Source organism: Myodes glareolus, chromosome 27 (genome assembly GCF_982192425.1).
Source record: "Myodes glareolus chromosome 27, mMyoGla1.1, whole genome shotgun sequence".
Taxonomy (NCBI): Eukaryota; Metazoa; Chordata; class Mammalia; order Rodentia; family Cricetidae; genus Myodes; species Myodes glareolus.
Window position 1 is genome coordinate 2666192 of NC_142052.1, and position 23158 is coordinate 2689349.

General features: G+C 42.6%; 1 protein-coding gene across 4 annotated transcripts in view; it reads left to right on the top strand.

The window, feature by feature from the left end:
* Ptpn12 (protein tyrosine phosphatase non-receptor type 12) overlaps positions 1–23158 on the top strand; it is a 59364-nt gene that overhangs the window by 33965 nt on the left and 2241 nt on the right. For 3 of the 4 annotated variants that reach the window (XM_087902430.1, XM_087902431.1, XM_087902433.1), the window contains 9 exons: positions 1422–1481; positions 3127–3269; positions 7385–7451; positions 8888–8965; positions 9067–9162; positions 9890–9975; positions 14644–15599; positions 18407–18484; positions 20436–20537. In XM_087902430.1, coding sequence (XP_087758556.1) covers positions 1422–1481; positions 3127–3269; positions 7385–7451; positions 8888–8965; positions 9067–9162; positions 9890–9975; positions 14644–15599; positions 18407–18484; positions 20436–20537 — 1666 coding nt within the window. The remainder of the gene's footprint in view (positions 1–1421; positions 1482–3126; positions 3270–7384; positions 7452–8887; positions 8966–9066; positions 9163–9889; positions 9976–14643; positions 15600–18406; positions 18485–20435; positions 20538–23158) is intronic. The other variant, XM_087902432.1, reaches the window with a different exon arrangement.

Sequence of the window (23158 nt, forward strand, 5' to 3'; positions counted from 1 at the left end):
GTGTTCAGCATTCAACAAAAGAACAGTTCCATAAGCAGGGAAAAAATGAATTGACTTTTGTGGGTCTTTTTTTTATCTGATCTAAAACATAAATTTTTAAAAATCCTCTTAATATGAGGTTTGGTTTGGTGAATAAAAGCTGATCTGGTTTGTTGGTATCAAAATTAATCCATTCTGAAGACTTTAAAATAAGAAGGAATTTCTATGTATTTTGTTGTTGTTGTTGTTGTTAAGACAACTCAGAATTCATTTCCACTGATTTTTAACTGCAAATAAAAAACTGAATTTATGCACCAGGCAATGGTGACACATGCCTTTAATCCGAGCACTCACTTGGGAGACAGAGGCAGGCAGATCTCTGTGAGTTCAAGGCCAGCCTGCTCTACAAAGTGAGTTCCAGGACTGTCAGAGCTGTAACACAGAGAAACCCTGTCTCGAAAAAAGAAAACAAAACTAAATTTACAAACGGAAATCATATTAGCAAGTGTAAGCATAGAAAGTAACGAGCCTGCTGCAGCCACAGTGTCTGAGACAGAGAGATGAGTGTGTCCTGGGGACTGTTGGTGTCGGGTAGCAGCTCCGCCCAGTGTCAGCACCAGCATGGTGGTACATGCCTGGTGAGGGGTGGGTGAGACTCACATGGCAGCAGGCTGGTGCTGAGCGGAGGCCAGCCTGTTGGCAGAGCAAGTTCCAGAACAGTGGGGGAGGGAGAAAAAAGAAAGAAAAACCGAATAATCATAAATTAAAACAATAAGTAAAGTATTCCCATTCTAGAATAATATTAGATGTCTATTTTATTAATGAGTGGCATATATTATTATTGTTAATGACTGGCCTAAGCTGTCTGTGGTTAGAAATAAGAAAGCAGAAAGAAGAACTGAGCAACAGACAAATGTCACACTCCCTTCTAATACTCTACGAGATGGTGTCAGACTTAGAGTTCATGTTTCATACAACCACAGTAAGAATAATAGTCTTCTTCCCTCTTTGCAGTTTGAGAGTTGAGAAAGTGTGGTTGAAATGGAGATATTAAGGTGTGACATTCTTTTGGGATTGTTTTGTTGAAAACATTGTTCTGGGGATGCTTGCTAATTTGTTATATTCTCTTAGATGATAAAGTCATGATTAAATAATCAGTTAATAAACACTTTTTAAAGCCTGTAAGTAAGAATTAGGTAAAACATTAGGAAGCAGAGGCTATAGATCAGTGTCTTTATCCTAGTACACACAAGGCTTTGGGCTCAGATACTAGCACCATTAAAAATGCTTAACTGGATGACTTTTAGGTTTTTAAAATAATTATTAGATATGTACAAAATTCTAAATGTTAATTTTAGATTGTGTACTTTTATTATTTTGTTTTGATGTGTATGTTTTTCATAATAATGTTTTTACTGATTCACAAGTCTTTTTCCTTTTAGGAAAATGAGCAAGCAAGAACAGACTACTTCATTCGGACACTTTTACTTGAGTTTCAAAATGTAAGCAACTTCCATAATAGAGTGCCTGTTCCATCCCCATCTCTCCTGCTCCGTCCATACTCCCTCTTCCCCATGTCTCAGTCTTGCTGTTGTATACTTTATTTAGTTAGGGTCTGAGCCTTAATCTGTATTGCATAATAAAATAGTATAAATTTTAACTTACTTAGAACAACTTCAATTTTCTGTGTGTGGAATAATGATTCTTTCTTTGTTGCAAATAGTTTTCTTCTCTTAACAATAGAGATTATAACATTATAACATTACTCACTTATTAGTTGTATTCACAATTTTTTAAAGACAAAACTAAATTTTCATTTAGAGACTGGGATGTAGTTCAGTGCTAGGGGCCTTTGTCCATCAGGCACAAGGGTTCAGTCGCCAGCTATATAAGTAAAGTAAATTGTCGTTTGGATTTACAGTTATATTTACCTCATTTCAGAGCTAAACAAAACGATAATTTCTCAGGGAAGAAACCAGACATGCCTAAAAGGACATTCCAGTTGTAAGCCTGCCTGCTCTCTTTGACAAGCTACCTGTACTCCCCGACTACTGACCGTCCCTTCAGCCGGGTCATTTGTTACATTTGTTGCTCATTATCTCCAGTCAGCACCTTACCTTCTCCTGTGTATCAGATCAGTTAGTTATCCTAACTGTGAAAGTGTATTCCACATAAAGGGAATTTGAGAAGTTGAGTAACATATACAGAACTTGAATATTGGAGCTGAATTCCAAGCTCTGTTTTTTCTGTTGACACCTAGAATAAACAATCTTGAAAGTTACTGAGAGGCTGGAGAGACTCGGAGCTCTTCCTGCTCCTCCAGAGGACCCAGGTTAGTTTCTAGCCCAGCTGCGGTGACTCACAACTCATAACTCCACGTTTGTAAGATCCAGAGCCCTCGTTTGACCTCCATGGGTACGAGGCACATAGACATAAATGAAAAGTATTTTTATAGAGTTGCTGGGGCTTTTTTGTATCTTTGATTTATTTGGGCTATTACCTTCAGTGCTTATTATAAAATTAAATTTGGAAAAAGCTTAAATACATAAATATATATTACATTAGCTGGTTAAAGAAAAGGAAAGTAAAATCTTAGCATTATTCTGGGCAACAAAACTCCCCCATTTCTATCCTAGTTGCCCCCAAAGGGTTGAGAGGAGAGAGACAGTTCCCTGGACCACAGATGTAGAGCCAGCAATCTAGTGAGAAAGTGGATTTGGAGCTCGACATTCTTTTCTTTCCTTCAGGATATTCTTTTTCCCTCTGACTCTAGTGAATTCAAAGAATGATATATCATCAATTTCAGAGTGTGGATTAGAGAGTGTGTTATGAAATATAATGGATAAAGAGCATGTTGTATATGTTAATATCTCTTGGGTTAGATCCTGCATTTGTTATATCCTATAAAACACTACGCAAGTTAGTATGTCTAAATTTTCTTACCTATAAAATAAAAGTTGAATGAGCACCACCTTCCTTGTGGAAGGTAAGTTATTACATATGAAACATCAGTACTGGGTGTATGGTAAGTAGTAAATGAAGGCTGTGTATCTGATTTTTTTAAAGGTGACTTAGAAATGATAATTAAATAAAATGCATAGCTGAAAAGTCTATGAGTACAGTTACTGAATTTCTGTTTCTCTGAAGGAGTCCCGCCGGCTCTATCAGTTCCATTATGTGAACTGGCCAGACCACGATGTTCCTTCTTCCTTCGATTCTATTCTGGACATGATAAGCTTGATGCGGAAATACCAGGAACATGAGGATGTGCCTATTTGTATTCATTGCAGGTACCAAAGGATTTTCTAAATGTAGAGAAGTATGGTGCTTAAGTTTGTTGTGAAATAGAGTTTTATTTCTACATTAATTTGATGTGTTTCGTCTTGAGCTTTCCTGGCCCTGTTATAGTAAATATGTTTGAGGCCTGAGAATTGATGTGATCTAATCTACTTAGTAGACTGTGTAAATGTTACAGTAAAGCATCATATTCCCTAGTCTAATCAGTGTCGTGTTGTGCGAATTTTCATGAATGATAAAGCCCCAGGCTTTAAAAAATGTGTGTAGATATACATAGAAATGGTCTTATCAGTCTGAGATACCACTGGTCTCCAGACAAGTGCTGGATGTGGTGGACATGCCTGTCATCCCAAAACCAAGGAGGCAGAGACAGAATCTCAGAGCTCAAGGCCGGTCGGGGTTACCTAGTGTCCTGTCTATAGATAGTGAGTCTACCTCAGAAAATCCAGAAGAAAAGAAAAAGTTAAATTATTTTATACTTATAAAGCATGAGAATTTAAAAGAATCCATTGCCAGTTACATAGCAGAGATGTCATTTGTACCCCAATTTTGGAGCTCTTACAATGGAGTAATAAGGTATTTTCCAGGTGAAAAGCATTCAGGGAAGTTTTCCTTCCTGAGGAACAAGCCTCCATGTCTGCACCACTGTCTGTCATACCATGAAATTATAACTTAAAACTGTTGAAATCTTAAGCAGGGCATGAAGCTAGTATTCTTTTTATCCTTTTCAGGAGTTGTGGTGGGTGGCATTCGCTTATTTAGTGGTAAATATGCCAATCCCCCAAGGGTTTTTGAGGATTGAAGCCTTGTCTTAATGTAGACCAGGCTGGTATCAGATTTATTCAATAGCTACGGCTACCTTCCTTGCCTCCACTATTCTGCTTGGATTACAGGTGTGTGCCGGGATACCTGGCATGGCATCTTTATAGTAAGTTATAAGTAAATTGTTGGTACATGATACTGGACAGCTTTATTAAATTGTGTTGTATACCTAAAACTAAATAATGGCTTACGTTTAGGTATATCTATATGTAGCTCCTGTGTAGAAGAAGTGTTTTCTCTTTTCAGGTGATGTTTAAATTCCAATTACTTTTTGCAAAATTAGTCATTTTGACATGTAAGCCCAGCCTTTGACTTGTGGGGCAATGGACGTGACAGTGTTTGTCTTTGAAGGAGTAATTAATTTTGTGTTCCTAGTGTGCGTTAGCGTTTGTGTTCATTAAATAAGATAACCACCTGTTTTTAATTGAACACATTGAGCTGCTTTTATTGTCTGATTATTTTTCTACTCATAAACCGTGACATTTTTAAAATAAAAAGTGAAGAAACATTTCAGTTGAGCAGAAGATAACCTTAATTTTTCCATGATTTGGAATTAAGACTGCATGCCTAAGCATGTCTGTAGTTTTATATCTTTAAGTGTTGTGACTCCTCTGTCCCGTCTCAGCTGACAACCTTCTGCTCCAGTACAGCCCAGGTTACACTATGTAGAAGACAGTGCTCCTGCCTGCAACCCTTTTTAGAAAGGTTTTTAAAAGTGTGGCTCATTTGGATGATCACTATTTTTTTTTTAAGGCAGGATCTCAGTAGCCCAGGTGAACCTCGAACTTTTACCTCTTCCTCACCAGTGCTGGGATGGCCAGCAAGGATGAGCCACCATATCCAACTGGGTTTTAATTGAAAAGTATCCAAAAACTTGATAGAGTGGCTCATGCCTGTTCTCTGACTGCTGGAGAGGCTGTGAGATAAGGGTCAGCCCTGGCTGTGGAGTGAGACTGTCAGAAATAAAGAGGGGGTGGGATGGGGGAAGAACAACAGCAGCAGCAGACCCCTAAGTAGACCAACCACCCAGGGCACAGCTGAGGAGCAGCAGGCACTGCAGCAGACAAAGGGAAATGGTTAACCGCTTGTATTGCTACTGTCTCCTGTGGCTATCAGAATGCTGTGGAGGGATGCAGTACGTGTGAGGAAAGACATGGCAGCGGTAAACCCTCAAAGCCCTCCTCCAATAATATACTTCCTCCTCTTAAGGCTCTGTTTCCTAACGGGTTGTAATGCACCCCCCCCCCCCCCCCGCATTCAAAGTGCCGACAGCTGGAGACCAAGTGTTCAAATATGAGTCTGTGGAGGATATTTCTCATCCAACCCACCACCCCTTAGCTTCATTTTGTAAGGTCTACATATATAGTGTCTAAAAATGTTGGGGCGAATACAGTTTTTTGTTTTGTTTTTATTTTTTATAGTTTTAAAAAGAATAAATGTGGCAATCATGAAAAAATAAAATGTTTGCAGTAGCTTTGCAATATAGTCATGATTGTATTATTAGTAACATGTAGGCTATTTCAAAACCTAATGTAGAATTTCATTAGAAAAATCTGTTATTTCCAAATATTATAAAAGCTACTTTACTCCTGAGGCAATTTTTCTATTCTCTAACTTAGTCCTTCAAAAGACCTTAGAATCAGTGTTTCTCAGAATCACCCTAAATTTATCCTGCTAAGTTACTTGTATCTGCAGTTGTATTTACTGTAAGAAATAAGTAAAGGAAACCCAGCATGGTGGTGCATGCCTATAATCCCAGCATTGTGGAGACTGAAGCAGCAGGAGGATTATGAATAGGATACCAACTTGGGCTACACAGACCCTGTCTCAAAAAAAAAGGAAAGGAAGGAAGGAAGGAAAAGAAAAATATCTCAGCAGTGAAGAGCACTGACTGCTTTTCTAGAGGACCCAGGTTTAATTCCCAACCCCCAGAGCAGCGCACAACTCCAGTTCCTGGGGATATGATTTGCTCTTCTGGCTTCAGGGCACCAAGCGTGTATGCATGTGATGCACAAACATAGATGTAGACAAAACACTCGTGCACATAAAATTGTCTTGTTAAGTAAATGAAAGTTTCAGACACAAGAGATGTATTGGGGGAGGCTGGAGAGATGGCTCAGAGGTTAAGAGCACTGCCTGCTCTTCCAAAGGTCCTGAGTTCAATTCCCAGCAACCACATGGTGGCTCACAGCCATCTGTAATGGGGTCTGGTGCCTCTTCTGGCCTGCAGGCATACACACAGACAGAATATTGTATACAAAAATAAATAAATAAAATATTTTTTTAAAAAAGAGATGTATTGGTTAATTACTGTTTTAAAGATTTATTTACTTTAGTTTTGAAGTTTTCTTCCCTGACTGCTGTCTCACGATTAGTGAAGAGAGCTGCCTTCTGCTCCTTGCTCCAGAGTGACTCTCTGTAGGAATTTGGGAATCATCTAACACATTTGTGAATTAAAACAATTTTTCATAGTTCAGTGATATGTTGAGCAGTCAGCTGGTTAAAAAGGAAAGTGTTTTGTTCTGGAATTGAAAAATAAAGAAGTTATTTTGACTTGACTTTTTTTTACAAGTTATTTAAAATTATTTTCTCTTTTTTTATGTTATCCAGTCAGTAACCATAATTCTTAAGTCTGTTTCAGTTGAATTTTTCTGATTCCAAAAATTATTTAATTCCTTTAAACAACGAAAACAATGTGTTAACTTCAGTAACTTATGCACATCTACAAAAGGAAAGAAAGCGTGTCCTTTTGTAGCATGTGCTTGTAGACAGGGTCTTAAACTGACTGGGGACGCGAATGTTAGGTACTCCGTCAGCACAGGCAGGTTTCAGCACAGTCTATTTACAAGAATGTTCCCCACTTAATTAACACAACATTTATAAAAACCTGGCTCCTACTCCTCCCTCAGGAGGTGATGGTAGTCAGTTGTCTTTGTTTACGGAATCACTGCTGGCTTTAAAATTGACTCCTTCCCATACCTGTTAGAGCTTACTGGCTCCTCCAGGCCAGAACATAGGCCATCTTGAGTATTCTGCTGTACTTTATCTCCACAAGGTGGTACCGGCTAAACTTAGACTGACAGAGCTCACATCTTTCCTGTGAGTCATGTACTGTTAGACATTCCTTGAATTAAAAATTTAAAAATTCAAATTTTAATGTTAAGGATAATGCTGTTTCTGTACTTTAACTGTATTTTGTTCACTAAGTAGAATTTTGTTTCTGAATGTTAATATGCCTTTTATTTTGAAAAATTAATTTTTTTCCCCTCAAATCTTGTATCTTTAGTGCAGGCTGTGGAAGAACAGGTGCTATTTGTGCCATAGATTACACATGGAACTTACTGAAAGCTGGGGTAAGAATGATTTTTATATAGCGAGCATCACATTAATATTAACTGTTAAATTACAGTATGTTTTCCTAGATATACTGTGTTTCCAGAATTAGCTTTACCTTGTAACTAAAGATAAGTGTGTTTAAATGTTACCTATTGCTTGGGGTTCTGAACTGGACGCCAGGACACCCTGTGAAGGCACCCACTTCAGGGACATGGCTCCACCACAGCTCCTCTCCTCTCTCTCTGCTGGGATCAGTGTCCTATATTTATAACACATTTTCATCTGTAGTGTTGATTACAGGGCCCAAGTGCCTAGAATAAAATTCGGGAGCTGTAGTTCACTAGCTGGGGCTTTAGTTGTCATGGTTACTGTCGGCCTTGTTGTTTCTGCCTCTGCTATTTCCATAAGTTGTGTTTGATGTTTTGTGGAAGACACAAAGGTCAGTATGTATACATTGTTTCTTCTGCCGCCCTCTCTGTCTTCGTCTTCTGTGTTACAGGCAGACTTAGTCTTTCATAGCTTGAGATTGGCTATGTTGGCCAGCATTTTGTAAGTCAAAAATTAAAATTGGAAAAAAAAGAGATACTTATAAATACCAGCAAACAAGACTTGGGGAAAAGATTTAAATGTCTGTTTGAAACGTTGCTAAAGTTGTATTTTTCAGTTGTAGTCCCCCTTGATGGTTTTGTCTTAACATGAGTGTAACTTAGGCCTCAGCCTTGAGTGTCTGTAAGGACTCTGAAGCTGTGGCCTGGGACCATTCTCCTCTCTGGCTCAGAATGTTGTTGTCAGGCCCCAGGTTCTAATCCCCCTCCCTGAGGGCACAGCAGCCTAGAGAATGAAGTCACATTCTGATTTACAGCCTGATTTCAGATAGCCTTATCTGAGGTTTTATCCACACAGTTTCTTAGCTCGCCAAGTAATCAGTTTCTCGTGGTTGTAGATATCTTTTTCGTTTTCCACTCACGTTTGTGTGCTCACGTGTGTGTGTGTGTGTGTGTGTGTGTGTGTGTGTGTGTGTGTGTGTGCGCGCACTTGCGTGTGGTGGTCAGGGCCATCATCAGCTGTCTCCCTGGCTCATTCAACACCGTATTTTTGAGATGATATTACTTAGTAAACTTGAAAACCCCTGACTTAGCTCGGATGCCCGTCCTCCCACACTGGGGTTTAAACTTTGCCAGCCCCTGGCATTGATGTGGGTTCTGAGGAACTGGCTCAGTTCACACACTTAACCCCTACTCCATCCATCAGTTCCCTTGTGCTGTGGTCACGCTCTCCAAGGTGACTGCTGAGGCTCGGGTGAGCTTTGCCCTTAACACCACCCGTGTCTGATAGGTAGCTCGCGGTGGACGTTTGCAGTGTCTAGCATGTGTCTAAATTCTGTGGGAAAACTTGATAGTTTTACTGTTTTTGACATTGTCTATAGTTATATGTGTTAAATTCTTGGTTTTAGAAAATTCCAGAGGAATTTAATGTATTTAATTTAATACAAGAAATGAGAACACAGAGGCACTCTGCAGTACAAACAAAGGTATAGTTGATTTTTCTCTCTTTATAAATTATATTTTCAAAAATGTTTCCTCTGGTATTTTTCATCGTCTCTTGTTTATCAATAATTTCTCTTTCTAACAGGAGCAATATGAGCTTGTTCATAGAGCGATTGCCCAACTGTTTGAAAAGCAGCTACAAGTCTATGAAATTCATGCAGCACAGAAACTCGCTGATGGTGTGAGTGTTCTTAGCTTTCTAGCCTTGGCAGACTTACTTTTTACCAAGACTTAGCCTTTGTGGTCCTGTCTTATAGCTGTGTGAGATATCAAAAGTTATTATTATCTGACCTAGGTTTTACTAATTTACTTAACTTTTACTGGTATGATAGAGATGTAGTGACTCAGTAAAATATGGAAAAGATTTTATGTCAAAGTCAGTATTCATTATTGCTTCAAGTATAAGCTACATTTTAAAACTTAGCTGCAATATTCTCCTTCGCTTTCACCCACAACTGAATAATCATAAGCTGGGTCTGACATTCTGTACCTATTTGCATGTACTCCATACCTGTTTGTGGGGGGGCAGTCTTGCTATGTAGCCCAGTCTGTTTGAGTTCTCTTGCCTCAGCCTCCGTGAGTGCTAGGATTGTAGACATATATCACCATGCCCAGAATATGTATTGCATGTTCTTTAGAAAGCAGAATTGTAAGACCCTTTTTGTCATGTTATAATTCATTGCCATTATAGCTTAAGTGATCTCATTGGGTCTTCAGCTTTTGAAAATGTGTTATCAAGGGGTATATGTGTGTTTGTATGTGCACATCATGATATGGGGGTGGGGATACACACCACAGCTTGTCTGTGGAGGTCATAGGATAGCTCTGTGGGTTCAGTTCTCTCATGTGCCAATCAAGGAAAATTATTTTTCCTGTAATTTTAATGAAACCTTTTTTACCCTTGACAGAATGAAATTACCCCTGGAAACATGGTCAGCTCTGTTGATAGTGAGAAACAAGACTCTCCTCCCCCAAAGCCACCACGGACTAGGAGGTACTGTGTGTCTTAGGACATTTTCTGAGAGGATTCTTTTACCTTACTGGCATAACTAAGATTACAGATTCTGAACATTTCTTAGTTTTATAACTGGTTATTTCATTAGAATGTGGCACATTAAAGTGGTTTTCCTTAGGACAGGAGAACTGGGCAGAAGTCCGTATTTCAAAGAAGGTGCCCCAAATACCTGCTTAGCCAAGGTTTAGTGAAGGTTGATTGTAGGGCTGAGAACAGCAGGTGTGAGCATCAGGTCTCTGAGAAAAGGGCAACTGGACAGTGTGGAGGCCACAGCGGAGAAAGTGTTTCTCTCTGACAGTGCTGAGAGAGGAACCCAGGCTTCCTGTGTGGGAGGCAAGCCCTCTACCACCGAGCCACACACCCAGCCCCTGAGAGAATATTTTATGTGGCAAAAAATAGCGCGGATGTCTGCTCCCAGCAGTGCCTCCTAGGAAAATGAAGTAGACCTTCACACCTGTTTGTGAAACCAAGCACATTTGTGGGGTTCAGACAAAAAGTTGTTGGTTCATGTATAAGTGTTTAGGACTGTCGTATTTGGGAAGCCCACTAACAGCATAGAATGTGCCGGAACTTGAGAAAATAGCAAGCAATACAACTGGATGATGCTGGATGTAAGACCAGCATTAAAGAAACTGGGTCAGACTTGGGGATTTCTGCAAATAATAGCCTGAGCTGGGGGGGGGGGGGGACGACAATAAGTGAGCTTGTGTATTTATTTTTTAAGATTGATTCATTTGATTTTATGTGTATTTTACCTGTATGTATATATATGTGTGTGTATGTAAGAAGGGTGCATCAGAACCCCTGGAACTGGAGTAAGGGGTGGCTGTGAGCTACCATGTGGGTGCTGGAAATCAAGCCCTGGTCCTCTGGAAAAGCCAGGCCTTCTCACCAGTCTCAAGTTTTTAATTTTTTAAAAGACAACTACATTAAGTCCAAAGAAGTATTAAAGAGGCTTATTTATAGACTAGCAAATAATCATAGAAGCCAGAATTTTAAGTAGAGGCTTATTGTTTTGGCTAATGAAAAACGTTAAAGTTTATTGGTTGGGAAAATTGTGTCATGTAGCTTTTGGGGGAGGAGGGGTTTTTTGGGGTTTTTTGTTGTTGTTGTTTTGTTTTGTTTTTGTTCTTCAAGACTGGGATTCTCTGTGTAACTTTGGCTATCCTGAAACTTGTTCCATAGACCAGGCTGGTTTCAAACTCAGATCCACCTGCTTCTCCCTCCTGAGTACTGGGGTTAACGACATGTGCCGCCCCCACCTGGTTTTACTGAGCTTTTAAACAATATTTAAGGTGCTTTTTTTTTTTTAATTTGCCACAGTTTTCAAAAACACCATTATATAACTTTGAATTATCAAAGAAAAACTGGAGGAAAATAATGAGAGGACCAGCCCACTTAAAAACGATAATGTGTTTCAGGCTAGGCACGCAAGGCAGCCTTTGGAAGGTAAAGGCGGGAAGGTCAGGGCTGTCAGTCTGTGTCAGGTGGAAGGGGAGAACTTGTGACTGTGTCTGTGGTGCGTGCACACCTCACACGTGCACAGACAGTGAAGTGCAGCTGCTCTCGGCCATCCTCAACAAGACTGCTTTTACTAGAACAATCCAACAGTTTTTTGGACTAGTTAAAAAAGCAGACTCTCGGGGACTGGACGGGAGATGGACTGGCGGTTTAACCACTTCAGTGCTCGCCATGCAGGCTTGAGAGCGAGAGTGGCTGCCCAGCAACTACATGACAGTTTGACATGGTGGCACATGCATTACCCCACCAATAGAGGAGGGAGAGATAGAGAGAGACGGCAGGTCCAGGAGCTCAGACTCCAGCCTGTCTAGTTAAAGGGAGGCTCCAGGTTCAGCGAGAAAGCCTGTCTCACACAGTAAGTTGAGCCATGATGGGAGATAGCTTGATTTGACCTTTGACCTTCACATGGTCGACTGTCCCCACACATGTTACCAATTCATGGAGTTTGTAGATCACTGAGTAGATGGAGTTAAGAATGTATTTTTGTTGAGGGGGAGTAGTGGCGTACGCCTTTAATTACACCACTCGGGAAGCAGAGGTGGGTGGGCCTCTGAGTCTGAGACCAGCAGCCCCCCATGGCAATTCACAATAAACTGTAACTCTAGTTCTAGGGCATCTGATAATGCTTCTGAACTTTCCAGGCTCCTGCACTCGGGCACTCAAAAAGAGTATTTTTCCTAAGAATATATTGCTAACGGAACTTAGGTTGTCATATTTTCCTGTGCTGCAAAATCATTTACAAAACTTGGATTTTTTTTTTATCAGACTAAACACCTGTTTAGCTTCGGATGGTTAAATGAATTAATATAAAAAATTAAATTATTGAAAACAAAATAGGTGGGGGGGGGCAGAGGGGAAGAGTACTGAACGAGACTGCTGGAGATGTGGGGGTGTTTCAGGGGAATCTCACAGGAGTCTCCAAAGATGAACTGGTCATCTCCTAGACCAGGTGTCATCAGAGAGGCTTCATCTAGCAGCTGATGGAAACAGATGCAGACACACAGCAGAGTTGGGGAATTCTGCAGAAAAGAAGAAAGAATTGTAGGAGCCAGAGGAGTCAAGAAAACTAGAAGAAAACTCACAGGATCAACTATAGCATGAATTCTAGTTGGTATTAATAATAAAACCCGAGAGTTATAGGGGCTAATACTGAAGATCAGAGAAGCAAAGTGGCCGCCTCTAGAATGTTCTTTTACCTCTACCAATGTTCAGACTGAAGGAGCAATCCTGTCCTCAGACTTCATCCTCAGCCTGCACTGAGCTCCTGTCTGCTTCCACCTCATGCTCCTCTCTCCACCTCCCCAGTGCTGGGAGCACCTAAGGTGTGTGAGCCACCACTCCCTGGCCTCTAGTGCTTAGCTCTGCGTTCTGATCTTCAGGCGAGCTTGTGGAGTCTGACCCGACAACCAGGGAGCCTGCACAGGGCTGACCTAGGCCCTCTGCATATGTGACAGTTGTGTAGCTTGATCTTCTTGTGGGACTCCTAACAGTGGGAGCAGGGTCTGTCTCTGACTCTACTCGGTTTGGGTACTCCCCTCCTCTTACTGGGTCGCCTTGCTCAGCCTCATACTGCAACTCGACATGCCGTGTTTTATGGATAGTCATGGGAGACCCGCCCTTTCCTGAAAGAAACAAAGGGGTGGAGTATAGAGGTACTGGGAGGAGTGGAGGAAGGGGAAACTGTGGCAGGATGTTAAATAAATAAAGTCCAATGTCAGACCTATAACAGTAGATGTAATAGAAGAGATAAAAAAAATCACAAATGAGACTAATTCATTTCATCACTTAAAAGTTTAGAGCACAGTCTAACTGAACTAATCAGATAGGTTCATCACGTGACATTTTAAAGTTACTGTTATTAATTCCAGATTGGCACGCTTAGGGTCTTATGCTTGTTCCCACAGTAATTTCCAACTTTGTGCTCTCTGTTTTCTCCAATCAAATTGTTTCCTTTCACTGTCAAAAACTTCTTTGGGGCTCAGATATAATTTTTAAAGTTATTGCTCTAGATCAGAAAAGGTACATCCTTCTCAATTCTGAAATGTAAGTAGTATAGAAGAGACCACATTTTAGTTTAAAAAATAAGTAACTGGGGCTGGGTATGGCTCAGCAGGTAAGGACCCAAGTTCAGGTCCTAGCACCCGTGTCACGGTGCTCACACCACCTGTGACTCTGGCTCCAGGGAACCAAAGTCCTCTTCTGGCCTCCATGAGCGTACATGCACACGCACACTCAAACACAATTATTTAATTATTTTTTTAAATGTGTATGGGTGTTTGAACTTCATTTACACCGTGTGTGCCTGGTACCGCAGAGGCCACAATAAAACATCAGATCCCCTTGGGCTGGAGTTAGACAGTTGTGGGCGGTCGTGTGCGTGTTGGAAATTGACCTGTGCCTGACTTCCACTGTTTTATTATTTCCTTCCGTTAATTTATTACCTCTTTAAGACAGGGGATGGGTGTTTGTTTGCTGGTAAGGATTCTCTTACATGCTAGACACTCACTACAACTAAGCTGTACTTAATCAGCATCATACGGCTGTAGAGAACAGTTGTTTTCAACTTAGAATTTTCTAATTTTGTGAGAAACCAGTACCTTTGAAGATAGAAGTATACAAGTCCTCTAGAAGGTTACATTCTGGTGAGTGAGGTGGTGTCATTCCAGCATGTGGGGGACAGAGCCCAGAGATTGTACTAGGCTGTGCGCTGAGACTCTGACTGAAAAGGCAACATCATTTTAGAACCAAAACCAGTTTTAAAAGAAAAGTTTTATATTATACAGTTGGGAGTGTAAGCAGAAAGAGTAAAAGAAGAGTTTTATTTACACAGTTGGGAGTGTAAACAGAAAGAGTAAGGCAGACTGGGAAGCACGCGAGGCTGGAAGGCCGGTTCTCTGGTGACCTGGGAACAGGGGCCGTGCTGTCCGAGGAGGTAATTGTGATGATGCTTCCCTGACAGGACAGTTAGAGAACCATTTGCTAAGAAAGCCATCAAAACCCAAAGTCTTACAATTAGAACTTTATAACCATATTGTAATGAATTTTAATATAATAGTTCTTGCTGCAGAATTATTAGTCAGCTTTTAGAATGTTAAGCATTTCTAAAGTCCGTTTGCTGTTTTTCAGTTGCCTTGTAGAAGGGGATGCCAAGGAAGAGATCCTGCAGCCGCCAGAACCTCACCCGGTGCCACCCATCCTGACGCCCTCTCCCCCTTCGGCCTTTCCGACCGTTACTACTGTGTGGCAGGACAGTGACAGATACCACCCAAAGCCAGTGTTACACGTGCTTTCATCAGAACAGCATTCAGCAGACCTCAACAGAAATTACAATAAATCTTCAGACCTTACAGGGAAAAACGAATCGCCTATTGAACATGTAGATAAAAAATTAGAGCGAAATTTAAGTTTTGAGATTAAGAAAGTTCCTCTCCAAGAGGGCCCCAAAAGTTTTGATGGGAACACACTGTTGAATAGGGGACATGCGATTAAAATTAAATCTGCTTCGTCGCCTATGGTTGACAAAACCTCTAGGCCACAGGAGTTAAATTCAGGTAATCTAAAAGTTGATGGTGTTTCTCAGAATTCCTGTGTGGACTGCAGTGTGACAAATTCAGACAGAGTCCCCGAGTCTTCAGAAGAGTCCCAGAACTCACACACACCACCACGGCCAGACCGCTTGCCTCTCGAGAAGACAGGACATGTGACGTGGTCGTTTCACGGACCTGAGCACGCCACACCCGCATCTGACTCATCCGACGGCAAATCCCCAGACAGCCATCCTCAGCCTGTAAAGACCACGAGCTCAGCAGCAGCCTCTCCAGCAGACGCGGACACCCAGGAGCGCGTGGACCACCACAGCAGCTCGCCTCTGTTGAGAGCGCCCCTCAGCTTTACCAACCCCCTTCACTCTGACGACTCAGACTCAGAGGACAGGGACTCTGACGGTGCTGTGACCAAGAACAAGACGAGCATTTCCACGGCAAGCGCCACCGTCTCTGCTGCCAGCAGTGCTGAGAGCAGCTCCACCAGGAAAGTGTTGCCCATGTCCATTGCTAGACAGAACGTGGCAGGAGCTGAAGAAGGTAATGTGGCCTGACTCTGGGCTCCTTACTGTCTGCCCTCTAGACTAAGTTTATATTCACTGTTACCATACGTTGGTCGTTGTGCCGTTAGGCTGTGGTTTTCACAGTATTCCTGTCATTACTAGAAGATTGCTTTGGTCTTGTTCTGTATAGCCTAGTGCTTTTAGTTAAGTCAGATTTATCTGACTAAACAATTAGAAATAAACCAGAAAAAATAATTTGAAGTATCAGTGAAGCAAATACTGTAGAACACTTGCTTAGCCATTGATTTCACCCATGCTTCTTGTAAATACTTAATAGACTTTTTTCCTATCATTAACTACAAAATAACTTTTTTTTTGTTTTAGGCAGGGTTTCTCTGTATAGCTTTGGAGCCTGTCCTGGAACTCCCTCTGTAGATCAGGCTGGCTCTGAATTCACAGAGATCCTCCTGCCTCTGCCTCCCAAGTGCTGGGATCAAAGTCATGTGCCAACCACTGCCCAACTATAAAAGTTTTAAAGAACTCTTTTTACAAATGCTGGCAAGTAAAGTTATTTTCAGTGTGGCATTAACCCACAACAGACTGGAAAGTATTCAGCTGACTAGAGGCCGTTTGATCCCTCCAGACTTGAGAACGGTGTATTTGCCCCGTACCAGGTCTGTACTTGCTCGCTCTGCTTTAAGCAGCCTGCTGTGCCAGTACAATATGTTGTCTCCTTATGAAGGCCAGGCTGGCCCGGAACTCCGGGTGCTCCTGCCTCCACCCACCTTGTCCTGGATTCTGGTCTGCATCACCATGCCTGCTGTATAGTATTGGTTCTTGAAATCTTCATGGTGCCTTCCCTCTTGTTTGGTTTTTGAGATAAGTACCTGGAACTTTATTTTTCTGAGAAATGGCTCAGTCGTCAAGAATACTTGTTGCTCTTCCAGAGGCCCCAAGTTCAATTCCCAGCACCCACATGGCAGCTCACCACTATCTGTAACTCCAGTTCCAGGGGATCTGACACGCTCACACAGACAAACATACAGGCAAAACACCAGTGTGCATAAAATAGAATAGAAAAACAAGTAGCGGTTTGTTGTTTATTTTGGGTTTTTTTTTTTTTTTTGAGATAGGGCTTCTTTGTGTAGCAGTCCTGCCTGTCCTGGGACTATCTGTGTAAACCAGGCTAGCCTCAAACTCAGGGATCTGCCTGCTCTCAAGTGTTGAGATTAAAGGCAGACATGAGCCACCACTACTGGGCAAGTAATTTTTAGTTGTTCTAATTACTTACCTTGTAGATTGTATCATGTATATTTATTTTATAATTGATTATTACTTGCTTTGTAAAACAATTGACACAAAAAATACAGAATTTTGTATTAGAATTTGTTAGTGAATTAACCAATAAATTTGTATTGATAACCAAAAATAGTATTTTGTATAAGCTGCTGCCTGACAAAAGTTTTCACTATGAATTCTTTCATTGGGTCCCCCCTTTTTTTCCCTTTCTTTTCTTCCTTTTCTGTACCCGGGGCCTATACATACCAAACATGTACAATTTTGACCAGTTTTTTTTTTTCTTAGGTCTGACTTTCTTTTTCAGATTTGGCTAGTGTGGGCCCCACACACTGTGATGTGCAGGAACCTTAGTAAAATAGCGAAGTCTCTGGTTGTATGACTCTTGGGGGTGGAGGAGGGGCTGCTGGGTATGAGATGTGGGTCTCTTCCATGCTGAGCAAATGTGCTCTAACCAAGAGCTCCTAGGGAATCTGTACAGAAAGCTTGTCATGTATGAAAGGCCGTTTGGAGATCCACGGAGAAGCACACTGTTGAAAAGCCAGGGCCACAATTAAGAAACAATCCTTGACAAGAAAGAACCCGATAAGTACTAAGCAGTGCACAGAACTCGGTGCTGGTGTCATGTGCCCTTTCTGAAACAGCCGGCTCCTCTCTGTGGTCGTCAGTGATAAGATGGCAGGGAGAAACGGCGCTGGGGGTTCCGGTGCTCCAGGTGGAGACATCAAGTGTTGTATCGGAACTGTGGACCGAAGGCTGTACCTTGTGTGCTTGTCATCAGCTGAACATAAGACGGGCTGACCGACCGCAGTGCTTGCTGGAAATTTACTTGATTTGCAGTTTGTTTGTAGCGTTTGTGCCTATCAGATATGATAAAACAAGGGTATCCTGCCATACCGTTCGTTGTCAAAGAAGCCAAGGGTAAAGCCTGGACAGAATAGTGAGGATCCTCACTATAGCTCTTCTCATGTCTGCGTGCTTTATCCTGAGCCGTAAGGCTGACCTGGGGGGCCTGCTTCACGCAGTATCGTTTATCTCTTACAGGGGCTAATTTGGTTTCCACTGGTGTAAAAACCTTTACTCTTTGGTGTAGGGTCAGATGACACTCTTCACAGTACTTGGAGTTAGTACATAAATGGTTCCTAAAATAGTAGTGGCTGTGTTATATCTATTAGAGTGATAACTTGTGCTTCAGATGGTAGTTGAGTTGCTGGCACGGGACTCAGGTACATCCTTTGAGATGAGTAAAGCTTCCGAGGAGAATTGGACGGACTGCTTGAGTCTTGAGTTCAGCGCCTGAGTCTTTCAGGAGACACTGGCGCTGGCGAGCCAGTGGGTTCTTTACTGCAGACCAGGGCTTCAGCAGGAGCAGCAATGGAGTTTGCTCCTCCTCTGCTCCGTCTCGGATGGGGTGGTAATGATGATTGGAACTCATTTTCTTTGCTGCTTGGCAGTGGTTTTTTTTTTTTTAGGACATCAAAATGTTCTTTGTTGTTTGAATGGCATTTCATTGTTTGTTTAATTCTTTTATGTTTATGTTTAATTTAGATGTTGATGTTAGCGAAGAGTCACCTCCTCCCCTACCTGAACGAACACCTGAGTCGTTTGTATTAGCAAGTGAGCATAGTGAGTATCTCTTCTACATTGCTGATTTTAATCTAGCAGCTATTATACTAGTAATTAGGATCAAAGTGTAAGTTTTAATTGATGCTGACAGCTTTTTATTACTCGCTTGAAAACCCCTTTACGTAGTATTTTCTCTTCCTGAGAGTGCTACATGGTAAGTTACTAGATTATTTTTTCCTTTTTACTTTATAGATTTAAATAAAATAATACATACCATGTTTCATGCTGGTTGGTTATTTTCTATGTATGGAGGCCTCTAGGATAACTTCTCTGTGATAAAATTTTTTTGTTTATTTATTTATTTTGGTTTTTCAAGACAGGGTTTCTCTGTAGCTGTGAAGTCTGTCCTGGAACTAGCTCTTGTAGGCCAGGCTAGCCTCGAACTCACAGAGATCTCCCGTATCTCAAACGGGAGAAGGAAGAACAGCAGAAGGATTTCTGTCATAGTAAAGTAGATCACATTGTTATTAAATTGATGTCAGTCTTAGCTACTACCTCTCTTCGAAGGTGGCTGGAAAGCTGAGTTACATCAACAACACAGCAGACGCTCCTGACACGTGGTGCCTCAAAGGGCACAGTATCTACCGTTGGGCTCTTGATGTTGCCTGCTCCTTTCACATGCTCCAGTTAGCACCCTCTCCTTTCTCCCTGGGTTTTGTAAACTTTGGCTTGAAAAACTGAGTCCTGCTGCTTGGTGATCTTCACATAACTAAGATCTCAGGTCTACATCTCTTTTCCCTTAGGAGGTCCCTGGGGACCTCACCACCAGTAGTTTATGTCTCATTTCCATTGTATCGATGTTGGATCTTGTTAGGGAGTTTACCTCACTACTGAGATGATCTGTGTGTGTCTTCTACTGGGCCGTCAGTCTATGAACTGAAAGGTAGAGGCCTTTGTTGCCAAGCCTGGCAGCCTGTGTTTAATCCCTAGGAGAGACCGACTACTGAAAATTGTCCTCTGGCTCCACACGAGCTGTGGCTCTGCATTCTCATAAATGAGAAATGAGAACCGTTTAAAGGAAAGCCAAGCCTGAAATTGTGACTCTTAGGAAGAGGAGCAGTTAGACCCCAACCTGGGCACACAGAAGATTGTTTTAGCAAAAATGGAAAGATTCGGAAGGGGCGAGCAAAGAAAAATATGATCGACCTTAGGTCTGTTGACTCTTCGCTGGGCTACAGACATTTTAAAGACAGAAAACATCTTTAGACTTATCCTGGGTACCAGAACGATGATAAGGGAGATGACAGGAGCCGTAGAGACTGGGCTGGGCATGGCGCACACCTGACATCAAGCACTCTGGAGGCAGAGGCAGGCAGATAATCTCTGCAGTCTGCAGCCAGCCTAGGCTACAGAGCTAGTTCCAGGCCAGCTGGCGCTGCATAGTGAGACCCTCAGGAAGGAAAGAAGGGAGGGAGGGAGGGTGGGGGCATAAGTTGTAGAAGGAAGAATGTTAATTACTTTTTAAAAAAAAAAAAAAAGAACAACTTTTCATTGATCTTTAAATGAATAAATTAGCTACAATTTAAATTCGAAGACTTCAAAAGAATTAATGGGGGCATGGTAAATTGTCCATTAATTAGAAACTTGTCTGACTGTAATTACTTTAAGAAAGTGTAGCCTACAATGCCCGGGATTGACGAGATGAGGTGAATGCACAAGAGCCTTCGTCACAGACTGCTGGGCTGTTGTCCACTCTGTGAGTCTAATGTGCAGGAGGCTGAGACAGGAGACCCGAAGCCACCGAGCGGCCTGCTCTACGTGGTGGGCTCTCGGAACAGCACCAGCAGGTCACGTACTAGAACCCAGCTTGTCCCACGTGCCCACTCCTCTTGTATTTACCACCAGAGACTCTAGAAATGACAGCCGAGCTGGAACTTGATCCAACAGAGTATTGCGACGGTGTGCCTACCTCAAAGGGTGACGATTAATATGGACTTGTTTTTTATTTTAGATGAAGGGGGCATTCGCACAGAGGCGGGCACAGACTCTCCATCTCCTTTGAGCGACAAGAAAGATGAAGTCACAGAAAGTCTAACCGAAGCCACAGATATTGGTAATCCACTTCCTAATTCTAATAGGCCGCCATGGTGGTGGTCGTTCAACGCTTGCGTCTGGCTCTCTGTGAGTTCAGGACCAGGCTCATAGTGAATTTCTGGAAAGCCAGGATTATATAATAAGACCCTTTCTCAAAAGATCATAGCAAAAATTAGAAGCGTGGATCAGTCATTGAGAGCACTTCATCCAGGTGTGCCTTTAATCCTGGCAGAGCTTCGTAAGTTTGCAGCCAGCCTGCTCTGCATAGTTAGAGAGTGAGAAAATGTGTTACTACTATTTTTCAGGATTTCCATAAGGCAGTTTAAGCATGCTAATACGTTTTTATTTGCTGGTAACAGAGAGAGAGTGCATATGTGTGGCATGTGTACATGTGGAGATGAAAAGGTAGCTTTTGGAAGTGGGCTCTTCTCTTCCATCGTGGGTTCAAGGTATTCATCTCTGGATGTCAGACTTGGCAACCATACTTCTAGCCCTTATCAGACTTTATAGTGTATTATATTAAGATTCTGAAATGATGCCAAGAGTAAAAGCCTGTGTGGTTAAAATAGCTTGAAATTAGTTATGAAATAATTAATTTACTCTGTTTCAGGCAGAGATTAAAAATCAAAGTTTTTAAAATGGCAATATAAGGAACTGGAAGTCTAACTCAGTTGAGAGGTTGCTTGTCCAGCTCATGAGAAGCCCTGGGTTTGAGCCCCAGCACCATATAGACCCAGCCAGCCCTTGGGCGGGGCAGACAGAAAGATCTGTTCAAGGGGATCTTCTGTGACAGAGAGGGGCCAGGCTGCCCTGTGGATGACTTGGTCTCAGAGGAGAAAGAAAGCTAGAGTCTAGTGTAGGCAGACCTGTGTGCTGTGACTGTTCTGACGCCCGAGCTCAGGGTTCCTCCTGACCTGTCCCTCCGCAGCGGGTGCTTTGCCACTGAGCTCGGCATCATGACTTTCAAAAGTAGTTGTTTTTTCAGTTACCCAAAATCCGTTTAGGTTTGAACTCATTTGTTCAGACAATGAGGGTAGCTATAGATATATTCTTTTTTCTTTAATTGAAAACAGATTCTTCTCTCATACAGTACATCTCACCGCAGTTCCCTCCTCTTCCCAGCTTATCCCTCCCCTCCCCTCTCCCCCAGACTCACCCCCCTCCATTTCCCTTCAGAAAAGAGCAGACCTGCAAGAGACAGCCAAACAGGGCAAAAACAAGATGCAATAAGACACGGCAACCTAACAGGAGGAAAAGAGTCAGACACACTGCCACAGCTGAGTCACACAAAAAACCACGCTAACAGTCATACCATACACGCAGGGCCTGGGACAGACCCCACACAGGCCTGCCCTTCAGTGTCTGAGCCCACGTGAGCCCTGCTCAGTTGGTTCAGTGGGCCCTGTTCTGCTGACCTCCCTTCTGACTCCTACAGTCCCACCCTTAAACAGGGTTCCAAGCCTGGCAGGGAGAAACCTGAAGGAGACTTCAGTGTAGACTTTCCTCATGCTGGCTGTTGGTCTTTGCATCTGCTGCCAGAGGACGCCTCTCTGACAACCGGATGGGCACCAAGCTGTGAACATGGCAGAATGTCATTAGGGACCATGTCATTCACACACACACACACACACACACACACACACACACCCCCCGTCTGATCCGTGTTTAGTTCTGTCCTAGCTCTCTGGGCCACCAGTTCCCCGGGTCCCTGACCACCCAGGCAGTGCAGGTCATAGGCCCCCTCACAAATTAAACCAGGCATTGGTTAACACTCTGACAAGTTCTGAGCCACCATTGTCCCAGCACTTCTTTCTGGCAAGACAGATTGCAGGTCGAGGGTATTGTAGCTGGGTTGGTGTCCAGGTTTCTCCATGGCCTGCAGCGTGCCTTCCGTGCTGGAGATTAGAACGTGAGCGTGAAGGCCCCATGCGTGCACTCGCTCGGAGTCCTCCCTCACTAGGACTAGGAGTCCTCCCTCACTAGGACTAGGAGTCCTCCCTCACTAGGACTAGGAGTCCTCCCTCACTAGGACTAGGAGTCCTCCCTCACTAGGACTAGGAGTCCTCCCTCACTAGGACTAGGAGTCCTCCCTCGGGTCACCCTCACAGAGCCCAGGAAGTTTCCACCGCACTAGGTTCCACACCATCCCTCAGACCCCCAACTCCAGCCATCTCTTTCCACACTCCCTCCCTCCCCGGCTCCCTCACCCTTCATAACCCCCTGTGCCCCACTCTACCCACAGATTCTATTTTCCCTTTCTAGGGAGATCCATGTGTCCCCTCTAGAGCCCTTCTCTTCCCCTCCCTGGATCTGTGGATTGTAGCGTGGTTATTATTTACTTAATGGCTACTATTCACTTATGAGTGAGTACATACCATGTTTGTCTTTAGCGCTGAGTGATACTCCATTGTGTAAATGTAGCCCTTCTGGCCTGTCGGGTCTCTGTTATGTTGGGTATGATTCTGATAGGTCTGCCTTTATATGTACTTGGTCTTTTTCCCTTGCAGCTTTTAATATCCTCTCTTTGTTCTGTATTTTAGTGTTTTGATTTTTTGTTTATTTGTTGTATTTTCAAAGCAAGGTTTCTTTGTGTAGCTGTTCTGAATGTCCTGGAACTCACTCTGTAGACCAGGCTGGCCT